The following is a 19,376-nucleotide window of genomic DNA, read 5'->3' as shown; positions in this document are numbered from 1 at the left end:
CAGAAACTTAATGAAGACGACACTATTTTTAGTAGCCTTATCAACAGCCAAAAGAGTCCGTGAAATTCAGGCCATTGACAAGAGGGTTAGATTTTCAGGAGGCGATGAAGTCTGCTCCTTTATTTTGGGATTTCTTGCCAAGAACAAGAACCTGACCAGCCTTTGGCCTCAATCCTACAGCATTAAAGGACTAGCAGATACACTCGGACCAGAAGAGATTGAGAGGGTGCTTTGCCCAGTAAGAGCCTTAAAGTTTTATCTACTCAGGATGGAGAAGATTAGGGGTCTGTCTAGCAACCTCTGGACTTCGGTCAAGGATCAGTCTCATCCTCTTACAAAGAATGCTCTGTTGTCCTCCTTGAGGGACACCATTCACAAAGCACACTCGCAATTGAGAGAGGAGAATTGTCCTATCTTGACAGTAAGGGTGTATGAAGTAAAATCCTTGGCTACTTCATCAGCTTTTAAATACAATCTCTCACTATCTGCAATACTTCAAGCGACTTACTGGAGGTTCAGGTCCATATTTGCCTCGCATTATCTCCTAGATGTGGAAACGACTTTTAACGATTGCAGTATCCAAGGACCTTTATTGATGGCTGGCATGGTATTGGGGGGAGGGAATATAGGAAGCATTCCTTCTTTCCTCGTGTCTTCGCCTTGGTTAATAATGTCAAGTTCTAGGGAAGTCTGGGGTTACGTTGTGCTTGGATACCCACCAGTCTTTTTAGTGGTAGGTGGTGGTTTTAATGTTTTATGGTGTAGGTAACAGTGTAGGGTTTATCTCGTACTTGCTCTGGGCAGGAGCAAAATTTCTTGGTACTTCATTTAGCGTTCGGAAATGTCCTTCGCTGTGAAGCTCCCACTTATGTAGCAGACGACCCTTGGCCATACAGCCACATCTGTATGGTTGAGTGCACAACCAGAGGCAGTAACTTCCTGCTGCGACACTCTTATCAGGTAAGGAAACAACAACGCATTTTTAATAATGCTAGCAGGCATTAATTCTCTTAATTCATTACATTTATTAATGTTTTGGGGAAGAACATTCCATGCATCCCACTTCCTGCCAATGTGGGAATCAGCTATGTAATTATGTGGTAAGTTACTTATATAAAAATGACATTTTTATGATAAAATGAGATTTTGTATATACTTACCAAGTAATGACAGAGTGGGAGCTCACCTGCCTCCCCTCAAATGAACGTTAAGCATAAACATATTGAAGCCCTCTGCTCAGTTCCTTCTTTTCCTGAAAGTGGGCAGGGTCAGTTACCTACACAGTAACGTAAACAACAGAATCGCTACCGTGAATTTCAAATTTTAGCTGCCGGTTAAGAGAAACTGTTAGCTATGTAATTACTTGGTAAGTATATATAAAATCTAATTTTATTATAAAAATGTAATTTTCTTTACGATTACATGGTTGTAATGATCATTAACCCTTTAACCATATAATACATACATAAACATAGTGTGTCAGCTTGACCAACGCCATTTAGTATGTAAATATAAGGAGAGCTTTTGTTTTGACAGTGGTGTTATGTCTATATACTGTATAACTTCGGTTCCATGCTCTTCTGTCAAGGTCAGTCTGCTTAAACATTTATTGTTTAGGCCTCAGGCGATCCTATAGATCCTACCCAGGCTATAACAATCCCTCCCCTTTTATATTCCATTTCTTAACATTCATTAGGTTATAAAATAGGATTGCACTTGTGTTATTGGTGTCCTAATGTTTTTATTTTGATTTGACAGGTTGGTTCACACCTCCAAAGGAAGATGGGTAAGGATTGGTGGCAAGGGATTGCAAATTCCCTCTCCATTACCCTCTCTTCCCACTCCCCACCCCAAACGCCTCCCTCATTCTGGCTGTTGCCACGACCTCTTCCACCATCTACATTTCATCTCTACTACCACTTCATGGCAACTCGTTACATAGGTCTGGAAGTCGAGGTCCTGTTTTCCAAGTATGCAGCATGATTAAGCTCATCATTAGTTCGATCCAATTTTTGCTCTTTTATTACTCAGAATAAGCTATAGTTTTTTTTATTTTTTTTTATTTATGGTTTTCATGGTTTGTTTTTGTCAAGCATATTGAATCAATAAAGTTAAAAAAATTAGGCTACTTAATTATAAAACTTCCCGTCATTGTGATGTGCATCTTAGTGGTACAGGCATAATTTTTGTTAGTAAATGATAAGCAAATTTAGCATTGATGACCCATTTTTTATGAATCGTCCTTTTTAATCCAGTTATGACTGCTAATACTAAATTATTGGATTGAAGCAGGCTTATCTGATGCGGGTTTTAAGTCCGTAATTATAAGGCTCTCTTTGTACTCTTCCCATATCTGTTTCTCATTTCATCGACCTTTTGCAACATCCACATTCTCATTATAGGCTTAATTTTCATTTTATTTTGTTGTGCACATGGCATGACATTTCACAAAGAGATTCCTTATGTAATGTGAGTTTTAAGTTTTTTTTTTTTTTGCTCTAGAACTGACTTCATATGAAACCGTGAAATTTTTCTATCAGGGAAATCAATGTATTTGTACGGTTGAGGTGAAGCCAAGTAGCAGTGAATTGGAAGAAAGAATACAGTTTGATTTCTGGCAAGAACTCCATGTGATCAAAAGTACCGTCATTTTTCAATGCCTTGGGGGCATTCTTAAGCATTGCACTAGTGATGGTTTAGTGTTTTGAAATATATTTTGAGCAACAAATGAATGAACCAATGTGATATTATGAGAGATTGACCAGTTGTTGTATGCGGTTTTGTATGTATCGGATTTCTTTTTATTGAACTAATGTGTCTTCTTTCATGAGCTAAGTATATGACTGGAAGGGACTGTAGTAAGTCACTAAGTGTTTGCTGTTTGAAAACGAGAACTGGAAGTACAATGGGCAAAATCATGCAGTTTTTAAGGAATGTATTCTGACTGACTGATAGGTGTCTTGTATTAAGGACTCTGCATCTAGAAACAAGTTTTGTGGGCAAGTCTTGTACAAGCATTGTTCCATTGCCTAGGCTTCTTAGAGTATTGACAGAATTAGAGAACATTTTTACATTTGAAATATTTGGCATCTTACATAGTATGGATTGAGTTTTCTCTGGTACAGTTTTTATTATACCAAATGTTTTTATCTTGCTTCATTTGAACATGATAACGTAAAAACGTCTCGGTAATATCAGTTGGAGATACGTATAGTTTGCATGATCCGAGCAGGTTTGGATCATATTATAATAACCATTAGTGACAATTGCAGTATGTTCAGATGCAGTGAATTCATTTAATTATTGTGTAGTAGGAAAACAGTTAATATATTCTCAAGTTGTGGACACAGTTAAATTTAAAATCTGTCTCTTTTGTAAACTGGTAGAGGTGAAAGAACAGCGTGCTGTTTTCACAGATATCAGTTATGAACTAATGTATGTTGACATCCTTCAGAGTTGTGCAGCACATATTCTGTGAATGACACAAGCCATGCATATATATTGGCTGCACAGCTTAAACACTGCAAATCATCTGGATTCTCATTTCAGTAAAAATGCACTACGAGATATTGAAGTTTCATATTGAATTTGTGTGTGAGCTTGGAAGGCAGATGTTTTAAACTAGTCATGGTGACTGAGGAAAATGGACATGATGATGCCAGCATGTAGGGTCATGGTATTAGTTTCTAAAAGTTCTTCAAAGGAACTGATGTTTTATTATTCCATTTCTCTTGAATTTTCATTTGTTGGTTCAGGTAATTCAGTTATTAAACTCTGTATGTAGTGTCCCAAACCCTCAGTGTTTGTTTCACTAGACACTAGATTTGCTGCTAAAATTGTGAAGAACTGGAGACATCTTCAGAAAAGTTGTCTTGTACTTTATGTTATTGCCAGGCTTCTTTATCTGAGGTAGCAAGTTCTTTTTTTAGAATACCTGGATTCAGTTTTTCTTTTTATTGCCAGACTAAATCCATGGTATTAACTGTAGTTCCTTTACAGAGTACAGTATGTCAAGTGTTTTAAAAGTGCCTATAGGTCATGGTATGATAGTTGACATTGTGATGAAGCACTTAAATGTTCCTGGATTTGATACTGTAGTAAATCCAATTATTCTTCCCTTTCATGTATGCCACAATCCCTTTCTTGACAGTTCATTGTAACATACTGAAATGAAGTGAAATCCTCATTTCTGGACATAATTGCTCTAGAGATGTTTTGAAGTTCTGAGACTAATTTAGTTTTTAAAAAGTTTGTCCTGTAATTTAATAATTGGATTACAAGGTAATTCTTCTAATGTTTTACACTAGTTTTATTGAACAGGCCATTTTTTAATGATATTTATTTACTTGTTGCACAAAATTTATTCTGTCTTGAGTAGCTCATGCATCCCAACTTATAATAATTTGGATACATTGAAGAGTCGTTCGTTCAAAGTTTGTAAAATGTAAAGCTTGTTGCTCATGGATTTAAACTTGTTTGTAGATGCAATGTCTTGGTGCCAACAGTTTCCTATATCCAATGGAGAGTAAGGGGTACACCTATTTTTATCCCTAGCCATTGTGAAAGTCCACACCATCATTCCTTGTCATGTCATCCAGAGAAGTGATATTACTTGTACTCTGTCAACCAAACAGGAAAGAGGTCTTCATATTGAGGTGGAGGAGCAGTTAGTAACAGTATAAATAATGGAATGTATGTGAATACTTGTAATCTATTTAGTTACTTTTTTCCTTGAGAGAGGTTCATTTTAGTGATACAGCATGTGTGTACCAAGTACTTACCTTGTATTTTTTGTACAAAGGTAATCAATGGAAGGTTTTGTAGTTTTTTCTATGATTTACATACTTTTGTTAGTGTAACTCTTCCATATTCATTTATTTAGGGCCTATGTAGTATTACCACCCCCTAGAATATGGAACTATGCAGTTGGGGCTTGAAAACTAGTTTTTTTTTTTATATACACATTGAAGTTCCTAGCTGAAGATTGGAAGGAAATGGGAGACATGCTTACAGTTAACTGTACTGCCAAAGATGAAAGCATGCATCACTGAAAGAAAGATGGTGATGCTTGGGAATATTAAGAGCCTTGAAGCATATGGAAGTAGTCTGAAGAATACGCATGCCTACGTTAGTGTTAGAAACCTGTATATATGGAGGTTTTACCTGGAAAACCATATATATTCAGCATACGTTTTACTTTATTGGGTTCCTGGCATGCAGAAGAGGAGTGCTGTGTGGCTCAGATTGGGTCAAAAAGTGTGATGCTTCACTTAACACCCAAAAAGGCAGGAACTAATGATGCCAAAAAAGAAACTAACTCATTCTGCAGAAAGGAAGAAAAGATGTATAGTGCCTAAGTGTTAAAAAAAATTAGCTATTCACATTTATGGAAGTCATGTTCTTGAAGGATGCAGTGTGAAAATGTGGTCTGGTTAAGTGATAACTGGGAAGATAGTTTTTCAGTTTTCCCCCGTCCTGTAGACTGAGCTGGACTCAAAGAAAGAGGCATTATTCTCATAATGAGAAACAAGTGGTACAAATTAATATTATGCTGTATTTGGAAACGATTCAGGGCAAGTGAAATCAATAATACCAACCCTGTTTATGCAGGCATACAAATACTGCAGAGAGATGTCTGGCGTTATACCAATATCTTTTCTGACCTCCATATTTTGTAGTGGCCTGAACTGTCGTGTGCTTTACAACCAGTACCCAGAAGTGCTGGTTCCCACTCCTTTATTCAGGAATGCCCAGTATATTTTGTAATACAGTTTTGTAAAATTATTTGTCAATGTTTCATTTGTTCATTTGCTGAATGATTGATCGTCTTAAGACTCGGTGCCAGACATAAATTTCATGCATTACTCGAGCATCAAGTAACTGAAGACGTAGAAATATCACACACATTTGCTTCCTACCTTGGATAAAGCAGATTTGTAATAACCTCTATTTATCTGCCAATGTATGATGATTCATTCAGGAGGAGGCACTATTTTCATGGACAGTACAACACCCAAATTAATTTTGGAACAAAACTGCTCAGGCATACAATACATTAGTTACTAATTTTAGTAACAAAACTTCTCGAGTCCAGTTGAATTATGAACTACATGTATGGTTTGGAGGCAGACCAACAGTTTTTGGTAATGAAACTGAATAATGTAAAAGTTGTTAAGAGCACCTTGTGAAAAAAAATGAAATGTCATCATTTATTAGTGATTAAAAGATATGTATTTTTGTACTAGTGATGGCAAAAATCAACTTTTGTGTTAAATGACTAAATCTTATTTTTAAACCAAGTGACTTTCCAAAGGCTGAAACTTACTTTTGAGGCTTAACCTTAGTTTTCCCATCCATTGAAAGGGAAAAGTTCATTGTTCCATCTTCTGTTGAAAAACACTGAATGCACCTTACATTCATTAATACTACTAGAAATGAATAGCAGTAGTTTTCAAAACACTGAGGAAATGAGATTCCTATATCAGTTCAAGCTATGTAGTCACTAAAAATATTGTGAGAGGAGTTATTTAATGATTTTATTTTATATGCCTTACTCAGAGACACGTTATATCAAGGGAAGCACACAGGTCGAACCATTTTTATTACCTGGCAGAAGTGAATTGTTCACAACCTTCCTGAAACTGCAGGTGCAGTTTTCACAAATGGTATCGTAATGTTTCACTTAAAAAAAAAAAGTACATCAGATACTAAAATTTTAAAGTACTTTACAGTCTTTATAGTTTCCATTTTTTCACTTGAAAATAAGTACTGGTTTACTCGATACTTTGTCATTGGTTTGACGTCCCACTTCACAGATGCACAATTTTGAGCTGTAACTTTGAAAATAAGAATGCTACAACCGAGAAGAAATTTAACTATCAGCTAAAATGGATATTTTGCAGCTTGCTTATATTGTAGAGTTAAAAAAAATTGTAAATGTGGTTTATGTAAAGCAAATGCATTCCTCTGGATGTTAAAATGTAAAGGAATTGTTCAAGTTTTACATTCTGAGTTTTCACTACAAGTGTTGGTAAGATAATTCCAGAACTATGGAAAAGAATGTACATCTTACTGAGCATATGAATACCAGGCACACAAATTCCAAAATCAAAAAAGTTGCCCAGCAATGTTTCCAGTAATTGTTTATTTACCTTGTTTATTTTGAATTAATTTTTTGTTGTTAGTTTTTTGTTTTATTTTTTCCCCGAAAACAAATAATTGTAGTATTATATTCAGATTACTAAGAAGTATTATTCAGTGAATGTATGTTTTATTATTTTGTAAGCAAGGATTTCCTGGAAGAGCTTTGATGCTATGAACATTTAAAAGGTCAACTGGAAACAATAATTATTTTTGGGCAGGAAAGCATAGTTCAAGTCAGTTTGAAAATCTAGTCCTTAATCTGCATGCTTAGTCGATTTTTTTCAGATCTAATGAAAGGGCTCTTATTATTTAAATGAATACAATGCGATAGTAAAAGCCCTGTTTATCTTGTCACTGTTGATCTGCCCAATGAAAATTATTACTCCCAAAATCAAAGAGTGTACTTACAAAACTGCCCTCCACCTCTTATATATATAAAAAGCTGAATGCCAGACTGATGCTATGTACATTTTTAATTCATTACATTGCCTGTTAAAAATGATTGCCTACTTGTATATTATATGAGAATGTTTCAATAAAATAGCGGTCCAGGTCTTGTGTCATTTCCCTTTACTGTAAATGGAAGAGGATCAAATAATTGGGGTAAGTGTCCTAGAAGAACTGATAAACAGTTATGCTACTCAAGACTTAATAGAGGAGTAATTTTAATGGGAACTGATACATTATGTTGAATTTTGCTTAGTAAATAGATATTGAAATACGAAGTCCTTCAGAAGGATGGAAATTAGTGAAGTTTCCAGAGATTTTAATTGCTTTTTGTTGATGTCCAGTAATGTTGGAGGGTAACGCATGCAAGAGGTAACCTTAATTCATGTACAAAAAATTTTCACTAGTGAATTATCATCCAATACAGTGAAAAATTGGGTTGTAACTGTGAGGTAAGAATTTAAATTTTTCAAGTGCCGTAACCCTGGATCTGGAAGCCAATCTGTTAAAATAAACCTTTGCTCTTTGATGGATTTAACTGTCCCCCTTTTCATCACAAGTGTTTTGCAGCCTCTGGATACCTTCTATTTCTCCCCATCAGTAGACTGTTTGCATTCCTTGAGGTTCTCTACAGGGTCCCTTCAGCCACTAGCTGCAACCCCTATTGTTCAGTTTACTGTAGCTCTGTTCACAGTCTGTCTCTTTCCACCCTCTTCTAACAATTGTTTCATACTGCAGCTGCAAGGTTTTCCTCCTGCTATGCATTTAAAACCTTTTACTTTGTTTCCCTTTTAGCGCTGAATGACCTGGAAGTTCGCAGTGCTTGGCCTATGGCTTGAATTTTATATTTCACTTCCACCACCTATCTGCAACTTATGCAATATGATCTTCCAATACAAACATGACCTGCATCTTGTAGTCATATATTTAAAATACTCTTGACTTGGGTTGTTAATCATAAAAGTGGCTGCTGCATTTTGTAGTATAGGACTTGGAATACTGTACTGTTATTTAGTAATATCATAGCAAGAAAATCTCCACACCTCAAGCATCTGTTGCCAAGGTTTTGCTTCCTCTTGCCCTTATTCAGATCCGCACGGAGTAATGCCATCAGTGCATTGCAGGCACTGCTTAAGGTTCTCTGCTGTGCCCCTTTAGCACTATCTGCAACCTGTATCATTCCTTTTACTTTACCAGTTTATACTCTTCTTTCCTTGTTACTTTCTCATAATTATTTCAACGTTATTTTCAGTGCTGAAGGGCCTCATAGGTCCCAGTGCTTAGCCTCAATGTTACGTTCCAATTCCAATTTATATATCCCAGATGGCCTTTACTGTTTTCCCTTGCACTGTCCCAAACTAACAATTATCATAATTTATCTTACAGTTCTAGCACCCTTGCTGTGCTAGATGTATCTTTATGTCAGCCAGTGGAGAAATAGATTAAACTTTGCATTTTGGATTTAATAGAAGATGGATTCTTCTACTCCCGATGTGGTTGAGCAAAGTGAAACTTTTATGTCCTAATTTGCCCTCAATTCTGGGTTAAATCTTGATGGACTGGCAACCTTAAGGCAGTGAAATCAAGCAGTATCTTTATGTGGATATTTGCTGGGCCAAGGCAAGAGTACGAACCTAGGCTATAGGTAGTATATACTTTGGCATTTACTTTTATGGCTTTTTAGCAACTGTTGTTGCAAAATTGGGTTTTTGACACCTGTGATTCAACGCTGTTACAAGTTAGGCTGTATGCACTTAGGTCTGGCAGATCCAAACAAGTTCTCCCAAATAGTCCAGATTAGTGAGGGTTAAGTGTAAACAGATACACTTACAGGCTTATGTCTTAAATGCCTTATCTCTCGACCTGATTTTGCCAAAACTGTTTAGAGTTACAAGAATTCAAGTGTTCTTGTGCTATTATTAATAGATGACTATAAGACATAATCACAGTAGTGTTGTTAGTTGCTAACCAGATTGCTTTAACACGAAGCTCAACACCTCTAGGTATTATGGATGAGAAAATATTGGTCAGAGGCCAGTTTAAAGTAACAGCAGTATTTTCAAAGTGGTGCAAAATACTGAGATCTCTATCATAAAATGTAATGGGATGAGTTTTCTTGCTTAAATTACATGGAAAAGTTCTGGATTTTCTACTCATGCAAGCAATTCTTATTACAATATCACTCCTTTCTTAGTCTTTTTCATTCCAGGTTTGCTTTTTCATGTTACGCCCATCAATCTATCTTCAGCCTGTTTTTGCCCATCTTAAGTTTCTTATGTTTCTTTTTCTGCTTGTCTCCTCTTTCTTCAGTTGCTTACTCCTTGTTTTTCTTGTTCTGCTTGTCACCTTTCTCCTACCATTCTCCAACTGTAACTTGTATTTTTAATACACTGGGACCCCTTTCCACTTTATTTTTTTTTTATACACAAATGGTCTAAATAGTGATGTATTTTCAGTCTTTCCTTGATGAAATAAAGAAAAAATCTAGGAACTTCCCATTATAAGTTTTATGTAGGTCCTTACAATACCATCTTTTCAAGCCAGTTCTAGCAATGGCTTCTTTGTAACTTTTTTGTGAACTAGCAAGCTCTCTCCAAGAGGACTGAAACAAGTATTAACAAAGAGTGGCAGTTTGGCCTGATGCTTCAAAACTAATAATTAACCAATGACCATGAGAAAAAAGTATTGTTACTTGAAACTTTTTCACTGAAGGTTTAGGTAAATTAAAAGGTATAAATACTGGGAATGGACACTACCAGTCTTGGAAGGAAAAGAGTAAAAGCTTCTAGAGTGAAATTAATGAGTAATCCCTTGGCTATAAGTCATATAAAACCTCTTTAGTGAATAGCATAAGGTATGGTCAAACCAAACTGGAAAGAAGCGTGAAAACTTTTTATGTAAAATTTTTGCTTTGACCAATGCTCACGTTTTAAACTTGTCTCCATAAAACCAATGACTATCGTAAAGATAACATTTATTACAGTATCAATCAATTTCTGTGGGGAGGAACAATGGTACACTTCACTGAACACAAAAGCAAACTTGACCTAGATTTTTAAATTATATTCAAGAAAATGCCAAATAAATACACACGTTAGCATACCAGTGAACTCGGTCGTCAAGATTCATTACAGCCAGCTACATAGAACAAACTATCAGAGGTTTTTGATGTGATTTACAAATGAGTCTGAAAGAGTAGAGAGATAAATAATAGCACTCAACTGGCCTTCTGATACGTTAAAACACTGTATAATAATAGCACTTAACTGGCCTTCTGATACGTTAAAACACTGTATAGTACAGGCAGCACTTGAGCATTTTCATGATACCTTGCAGCTAACAGAAATTCCATTAATTCCTAGCATGTACTAACCTGTACTTTAAACTTAATATTCAATATTGGAGATTTACCTAAAATTATATTATTATACCTAAAATGGTAGCCTAGCAAAAAAATCATCAGAGTAATGTAGCAACTAAAAGTATGTGAGTCTGATAAGATAAGTGATCTGTGTGCATATTACCCACATTTTCATTATTTACTTGTCTGCTTTCATTTTCTCAAACATGTTCCACTTTTTGTAGCTCAAGCAATATGTAATGTTTCATTTTAGTTCTTTTGCTTAACCTATATTACTTAAGCACACACATTCAGAAAGTTTGCAGACATATCCTCTTCTGTGTAGTTGATACTATTGGTCATGATATACACACAGCTTTGGTTGCTCTATCCTTTAATACTTATTACTGTTTGTGTGCAAATTCATATGGAACATAACCAAAAAAAGCTATCAGCTTGCTAAGCATGCTCCCATGAACCAATGGAATACAGTAATTTGTATGGGCCCCATTCACGTATTCTACACTTTCCTCCCAAGCTCCCATTGTGGCCTTCTAGAAGTTAGCATTCTGCCACAACCATATCTACCATGTCTCTATATCTACTACTACCACTAATTACCACTTCCTCACCTGCACTATGATCTTTTCAGTACTGTACAATACCAATGAAAACATCAGTAGCAAACTGTAAAGTGAGAATCCATAACATATCAACTGTTATAGTAGCTTCCAAGAAGTAATGGAACAATTATATCATTCACTGTACAAAAACTTTGCAATACTGGTTCTGCAGAGCTTCAAATATTTTTGAGATAGCAAACCAACATCTTCAAAACACAAATAATTTTGAACAGATACTGCACTAAGCTGAGTGGCTAGCTTGTACAGAATAGAAAGCCATGTAAGAGACAAAGCAGAGGATTAATTAAAAAATTAATGATACATTGTAGTTAGTACACAAAGGTACTGATGCTAGTTTTCCTTGATATTTATGAATCATAGCTATCAATTTAACCCAAAATTCCAGTTCATTTGGAATGAACAACAAAAGCTGAATTTTCAATCTTCAGCAGGTAAGTGGTGCCTGAAAGTACAGGTGGTTTTCCCATTTTCTCACTTGTCATCTACAGTTCTTTGTCCTCAGATGAACCTGTCCATTGATTCAACAGGAGGGGCTACAGGTGTCTACATTATCCACGGGCAAAACTTGGACAAAAATAGCCACATTAGGCATGCATTCTCAGCTGTTCCTGGAGTCTTATTGAACTGTTCTCAGGTAGTTTTTCAACATTCAAGACGCTGGCTCTCAGGGATGTCTACTATACATGGCCTTAAACCCCGGAGCCAGACAGATTTCCATATGTGAATAATCTTAAACTAGACAGATTTCCAAAGTACTTACTTGAGGAAGTTAAAATTAAATCTTCTATGTGAATAATCTTATAATTTTATTTGGTATTTATTCTAATCAATTGCTGTGGAAAAAAGAAAGACTTTAACAGAAGTATGCTGGCCATTGTTTTTGCAGGTTAATGAATGATTATGCAACCTAAATATTTTTTCTTAAACTTAAGACGGGGGAAATATATAGCAGAAAATACTCAAATTAAAAACCATTTCTAACGTAATCCAAAAGTATTTCTGAAGTAATTCCCAGTTATGGCTTATGCTAGGGGAACCTAAAGATCAACAAGGAAATATCTACTCTAATGATATAAAAAATATACACATTTGCAAAAAAAATGATGTTGATATAATTCAACACATTAATCAAACTTCCAAGGATTGGGATTTACAGAATGAATGAGCTTGATGGCTTGATCATATGCTTCCATATCTGAAAGTAATGAAAAGGATAAATTTTTGTTCACGTTTCATACTCTTTTTTAACACATCACTGTGCAAGCAAACATTCAATTTTTCATTAATGCTTTTAATCCCAAAAATACAAACCTATGTTACTTATGCCTAAGTGGAATGGAATGGAATATAAAATTTAGGCCAAAGGCCAAGCACGCACTTGGATTATGTCATTAGGCGCTTAAAGAGAAATTGAGAGTAAAAAGGTTTTAAAGAGGTAACAGGAAGAAAACCTTGTGTTGCACTATGAAACAACTGTTAGAAGAGGGTGGAAAGTAAGATGAAGAAAGAGAATATGAATGGAGGTACAGTAAGAGGAATAAAAGGGGTTGCAGCTAAGGGTCGAAGGGACGCTGCAAAGAAGCGAAAGTAATGTCTATAGTGCACCACATGAGGTACATTGACAGCACTTACTCCCCTATGGGGACTTGTGCTAAACGGTCCAAAAGACGTAGTTTCACAAGGGCTGATAACATGCTTAAGATAAGCGACTCTGTCTTCAATGCTGGAGACAGCTTCCTTTTGCTAGGTTGCTTCACACTTTGTAATTGAGGTGTGAACCAACCAGAGGAGCTGACAGGGAGATGCTCCTAGTACAAAAACTTTACAATTTAAATTTTGCAGGTATACAGGGAACATTTGGGGCTGGAAGAGAGAAACTCCTTAATACTGTACAGCCCACACTCTGCTGCCACCCTGGATTTGGATGGAAAAGTTGGCAGGCAAAAACAAACCCTCCTGACCACATGCTTGTGTATCACCCAAACAGGTTTACCCATACATACGCTGTAACAAAAGCTGATAAAATGTTGACAATAAATCAAACGTACTTTGGGCTTTCTATGATGACCCACCCTTACGCTCGCGAACCCCTGGAGTGACCTGACAAAAAAGGCTCCCAGCCTTGCCCAACTAACCAGCCAGCTACTGATGGAAGGATTATGGTGTTAAGATCTGGCTTGCCAACTAACCAGCCAGCTACTGATGGATGGATTATGGTGTTAAGATCTGGCTTGCTTTCCCTAGATTGTCCTCCAAATAAGTATACAAAAAGCAGGGTACACTCACTAAACTTCTGGTAACTAACAGACTGAATATAGCCATGTTTACTAGAAATATTGCCTCTAATGGTCTAAATACAGCTCTCAACCTGGCTAGATCTCCCTCAAAAGTGTTCCTGCACTAAACCATAGTGATTAAGGGACTATATACAGTATTCGCGGGGGATGCGTACCACAACCCCCCCGTGAATAGCTAAAATCAGTGAATACTTAAAACCCCTCTAAAAACACTTAGAACTGCCCATTTTGATAGTTTAAACACAAGAAAAACCCTGTAAAAATGCTTATACCTGAGTATTTTAATAGTTTTATCACAAAAAGTGCATTTATTCACGAAAATTATATGAAAATACAGTAATTAGTGAATATTGCTCAGTGAAAAATACTGCAAATGGGCAAATTTTCCGCGAATAATGGCTAGATATGTTCCACAAAGAAACCCGCGAATGTGTGAGTCCGTGAACCATGAGAACACGAATACAGGGGGTTTACTGTATGGCCAAACCACTAAGGAACCATCCCATAACAGTATACGCAAGATGTTGCCCAACAAAGTGCTAAGTGAATGTGGTAAGTTTCCCTGTACCCCCTTTCTTGACACATGAACCATCTATCTGGCTCTGGAGGGTGGAGATATAGTTCTGGTTCTGGCATGCCCTGAGTACATCAAAATAGCAGGAGATATCATTGAGGCTCTTTCCCTGCATAGCGCACTGACTGGACATGTATGGGGGAGAGGATCACCTACAAAAACCTCATTGAAAGAGTTCTCCTTGCTAGCACCCGCTCATGATATATTAGTTTTATTTCATAAATAAGCCAATGGGGGAAACATGTAAGTGCTATATATTGGCCACTTTGTATTTATGAATACCTTATTATATTTTAAAACTTCATTATTTTTCATATGCCTTTTTTTCGTGTTAATCATTGTTCTCCCTTATTTTAAGACTAACGGGGAACCTTTCTCATCTCAAGTCTAATGTGGTGAGAGGGTTTGACCTAAGAGAGATTAATAGAAACTTGGTACTCAAGTACATGCCTACTTCACTCGGATAAAGCACCAGAGCTTAGGGCAGCAAATATTGTAAGCTATTTAAGAGAGACTGCAGTAAAGTGCCATGGATTGTGATGAAACTTATTGTAGCCTGGTTTTGCAACATTTGTTTTCAATATTAACTTACTGTAGACAGTGCTTCACAGGAAGTGGTAAAGTATGCAGTGGATGGGATTGTATTGAGAAAATGAACAACTTGATGGAACTTAAAGCCACCATACAAATGCTGTGTGCATGAATGCTGATGGTAGCTACATCTGTCTTGCAAGCCAAGTTTTACTGGTAATGGACAAAGCGCCTTTTCAAAACTAAAGATTGCCTCAAGCGCTTGCAATGGTGGTATATATACAGCTTTCTCTTATCTGAATGCACTTTTGATGCACATTTTATATTGCTAATTTACCAGTGGTATCTGAAATCAATAGGAGCTGAAATAAGAGGGTTAAGACTGGAATGGGCTGTTGACTGATTAGGTATTCAGGTAGCTTAGTTACTAGTTATAGTCCGAAGAGCATACTTGGTCAAAAGAGGGTGAAGCAGCAATGTCAATGGTACTTTCCTCATAATGCGTATCAGCAATTACAAAATTCCTTGTGATTCTTTAAAAGAAAACTTTATTTATAGAAACTTATCGAATTATACTTCATGGCTATATTGCAGTTAATTACTGAGAAAAACAGCATATGGAAATTTTAAGACAACCTGACAACGCTTTCTTTGCGTTGCCAAATCTGCGTTTACTATCAGGGGATGGTGGAGAAAATGATTATAGTTTTGGGTCAGTAGCTCTGGGTCAATCCTTGTCATTATAGGACCTCTGTACTTTACAGTCAAGCAGTCATGATGAGCCTGGGCAATATGTAAAATACAATAAAAGCAAAAAAACTTGTTAATTTTTAAAAAGAATACCAACAAGCCTTGGAATTAATGAAAATGATGTAAACAATATTAAAAAAAAAGTCCAGAATTAATTTACACAACTTATAATTTTCATTCCTTAAAAGAGAGAGAGAGAGAGAGAGAGAGAGAGAGAGAGAGAGAGAGAGAGAGAGAGAGAGAGAGAGAGAGAATTAACTGGAATTAGTTATTATTTAAATCCGATTTAATTTTTTCTGACATGCCTTCATGTATGATGATAACTTATCATTTCCAAAAGAAGCGTTATCTTTGAAAACTTGTTTATAAGAAAGGAAAATAAGGTAATACCACGGTGGATTAAAAGAGGTCAAGGTTGAAGGAAAGGTTATCCACAATCCAGGAGGTCCTTCGAGAAACGGAAACATGTCAACAGTGCAAGGGCACTGGGGACCCCCTTTTTGAACGGCCTTGGTGGATCACCTATAGGTAGGTTTGTTCAGTAAAGTGTTGTACAGGAATTGGAAGTTAACCTATACTGTATGTATGAAAAACTGTGTGTAAAACTAGGGGTATGAAAAACTGTGTGTAAAACTAGGGGTAAATAAATCTATAGCTTAAGAAGTGATTGTTTTATTTTACTACCCCAAAGCTGTTCATGTGGTCTATTGCTCTTGCTCTACACCTCTCAGTAAACCCATCATATGCACCCCTCCAAAAAAAAAAAAAAAAAAAAAAAAAGAGAGAGAGAGAGAGAGAGAGAGAGAGAGAGAGAGAGAGAGAGAGAGAGAGAGAGAGAGAAAAAAACAACACACACACACACATACAATATTAGCAAGGTCTTCTTGGACAAACTCCAGTCTCTCATGCTACCAGAAAGCCATGGAAGGTCAACCTTGCCAGGGAAATTTGTCTGCGGACTTCCTACCAACATCTGCACTATCCTTCCCAGTGAAAAAGGTGCGCCCATGGCGGACCTACAGAGAAAAGCAGACAGGTTGCAGGAGGCCTCTGAGGCCTTACAGCATAATTCCTATGCAATTCAAAAAGCCAGAGAAGCCCACACTGGGAAAAGGCAGCAGTGCAAAACCCAATCACAGAGGCATCCCAAGCCATCCATACCATGTTTTCACCACTATAAATTCAGGAAAATGGCCAAGAAATGCACTCCTGAATGCAGATGGAGAAAAGATGCCATTCACAGAAAAATCAGAAGCTGCTACACATAGTTGATTGCAACTTCAGCAAGACTTTCTTGGTGGATACAGATACATTACAATTAAAACTACCTACACCAATAACTGGCAAACACCCAGCTTCACCTGGTGGCTGCCAACAACTGCCCCATAGCACTGTGCAACCATTGGATCCTTACCTTCCATCTAATGGGAAGAAAATACAAGTGGGGGTTCATAATCCCCAATGGCCAGATGCCTCTACTCAGTGCAAGTTTCTGGGGCGTTACAGGTTGCTTGCAGACACCACTAATTGCTGTCTTCTGGACCTAGGACAGACTACAATAACTGCGCAGAGAATGCAATCCAGCTGCCAACACATAGCAGAAAGAACCCACTGATCCCTCAAGTTAGGACTCACCACCAAGTGCAAGAGCTCTGAGTGGAAGATTCAACTACCTTGGATCCTTTTCAGCCTTTGCCAGGCACCAAAAGAATAAATAAACACCCATCTGGCAAAAATGAGGTTTAGAAAACCATTCTGTATACCAAGCAAATTCTTTTCTATCGGCTATGTTAGTCACATAAACAAAAAATTGGAAAGGCTACCTTTGATTCTAAACCAACTGATCACATGCTTTTTGTCTTCATCAGAAATGATGCCCCAAGCTTTGCCTATCCCCACCATCCTCAAGTCATCAAGAGGCGGAACAAAGCCTTTAAATTACTCTCTCACAGCAATGATGACTATATATCACTGGACAGGCTTAAAATTACCAGGGGGTTTAGGGCATCCAACTCACCATCTCCAGGTTCAGGCAGCAAATCTGACCACTGCCTACAACATACATATAACGGAGTGATCACTGTGGCTGATACAAAAAAATTAAAAAATGGACACCAATGTAAAGATAAGTCATCCAACACAGGAAGCCGAGTGAAAAAATGTGTTGTCAAAATTAGATCTGTTTTTCATACAGCATGCAGATGGAAAGTGGTGTCTCAGCAGACCCCATGTGGTTTAGGTGCTGCCAGTGATGTACAAGCACGTGACTGAGAGGATGCTTTATCCCTTAAACGCCGAGCTTCTATTTACAAAAATGTCTCCCGTATGCTGGCGGCATTCGGTGAGTTAGCGCCGAAGCTGAAAAAAAGTTTTTGTCAAAAAATCACAGCATGCTTAGTTTTTAAGATTAAGAGTTCATTTTTGGCTCCTTTTTTTGTCATTGCCTGAAGTTTAGTATGCAACCATCAGAAATGAAAAAAATATCATTATCATATATAAATATTGAAATATATGACAGCGCAAAAAAAAATGTTTCATATATAATTTTATACAAATCGCGCTGTGAGCAAAACGGTTAAAGCTAACGGGTTATTTTGTTTTTCTTTGTATTGTACACTAAATTGCGATGATTTTGGTATATAAAAAATTGTAAAACGATCAAAGCAACACAAGAGAAAATATTATCACAAAATGATGCATGAATTCATAACACTCGGACGTAAAAAAATGTTTTTTTTCAAAAATTCACCATAAATCGAAATATTGTGCTAGAGACTTCTCGTTTGTTGAAAAATGAAGCTAATTGATTGAATATTACTAGATTGTAAGTGTTTTAGCTTACAATTGCAGTTTTCGACCATTTTGGTCGAGTTAAAGTTGACCGAAAGTCGAATTTTTTCTATTTATCGTGATTTATATGAAAATATTTCAAAACTGATAAAAGCTACAACCATGAGTTATTTTCTGTTGTATTGTACATGAAATTGCGCACATTTTCATATATAAAACTTTATGTAACGACTAATATAAAACGGTGCAAATATTACGACAACGTGACGAAAGAATTTCTGAGTTGTTCGCCAAGTTACCACAAGAGACGTAAGGAAAATGTTTTAAAAAATTCACCATAAATCGAAATATTGTGCTAGAGACTTCCAATTTATTGCAAAATGAAGGTAAACGATTGAATATTACTAGAATGTAAGAATTTTAGCTTACAATTGCGTTTTTTTACCATTTCGGTCGAGTTAAAGTTGACTGAAGGTTGAAATTCTGGCAGTTATCGTGATTTATGTGAAAATATTTCAAAACTGATAAAAGCTACAACCATGAGCTATTTTCTGTTGTATTCTACATGAAATTGCGCACATTTTCATATATAAAAGTTTATGTAACGACTAATGTAAAACGATGCAAACATTACGACAACGTGATTTAAAGAATTTCTGAGATGTTCGGCCGAGTTACGCCAGACGTGCGGAAAAAGTTTTTTTTTTCAGAAATTCACCATAAATCGAAATATTGTGCTGGAGACTTCCAGTTTGTTGCAAAATGAAGGTACATGATTGAATATTACTAGAATGTAAGAGTTTTAGCTTATAATTGCCTTTTTTTACCATTTCGGTCGAGTTAAAGTTGACTGAAGGTTG

General features: G+C 36.5%; 2 protein-coding genes across 5 annotated transcripts in view; one reads left to right on the top strand and one right to left on the bottom strand.

Annotated features, from left to right (window-relative positions):
• The window catches only part of LOC136843698 (ubiquitin-conjugating enzyme E2 Q2), a 45,604-nt gene extending 37,910 nt beyond the window's left edge, over window positions 1–7,694 (top strand). For all 4 annotated transcript variants that reach the window (XM_067112271.1, XM_067112270.1, XM_067112272.1 and 1 more), the window contains one exon: window positions 1,759–7,694. In XM_067112271.1, the coding sequence (XP_066968372.1) occupies window positions 1,759–1,790 (32 nt within the window). In that variant the 3' untranslated portion in view covers window positions 1,791–7,694. The remainder of the gene's footprint in view (window positions 1–1,758) is intronic.
• A 4,669-nt stretch (window positions 7,695–12,363) lies between these two features.
• RPA3 (Replication protein A3) overlaps window positions 12,364–19,376 on the bottom strand; it is a 66,146-nt gene continuing 59,133 nt past the window's right edge. The window contains exon 4 of the mRNA XM_067112274.1: window positions 12,364–12,769. Within this exon, the coding sequence (XP_066968375.1) occupies window positions 12,699–12,769 (71 nt within the window). The 3' untranslated portion in view covers window positions 12,364–12,698. The remainder of the gene's footprint in view (window positions 12,770–19,376) is intronic.

The sequence above is a fragment of the Macrobrachium rosenbergii genome, chromosome 12 (assembly GCF_040412425.1).
Source record: "Macrobrachium rosenbergii isolate ZJJX-2024 chromosome 12, ASM4041242v1, whole genome shotgun sequence".
In the NCBI taxonomy this organism is placed as follows: Eukaryota; Metazoa; Arthropoda; class Malacostraca; order Decapoda; family Palaemonidae; genus Macrobrachium; species Macrobrachium rosenbergii.
The sequence above is the reverse complement of the archived record's forward strand: the minus strand, read 5'-3'. Positions and strand labels throughout refer to the sequence as shown.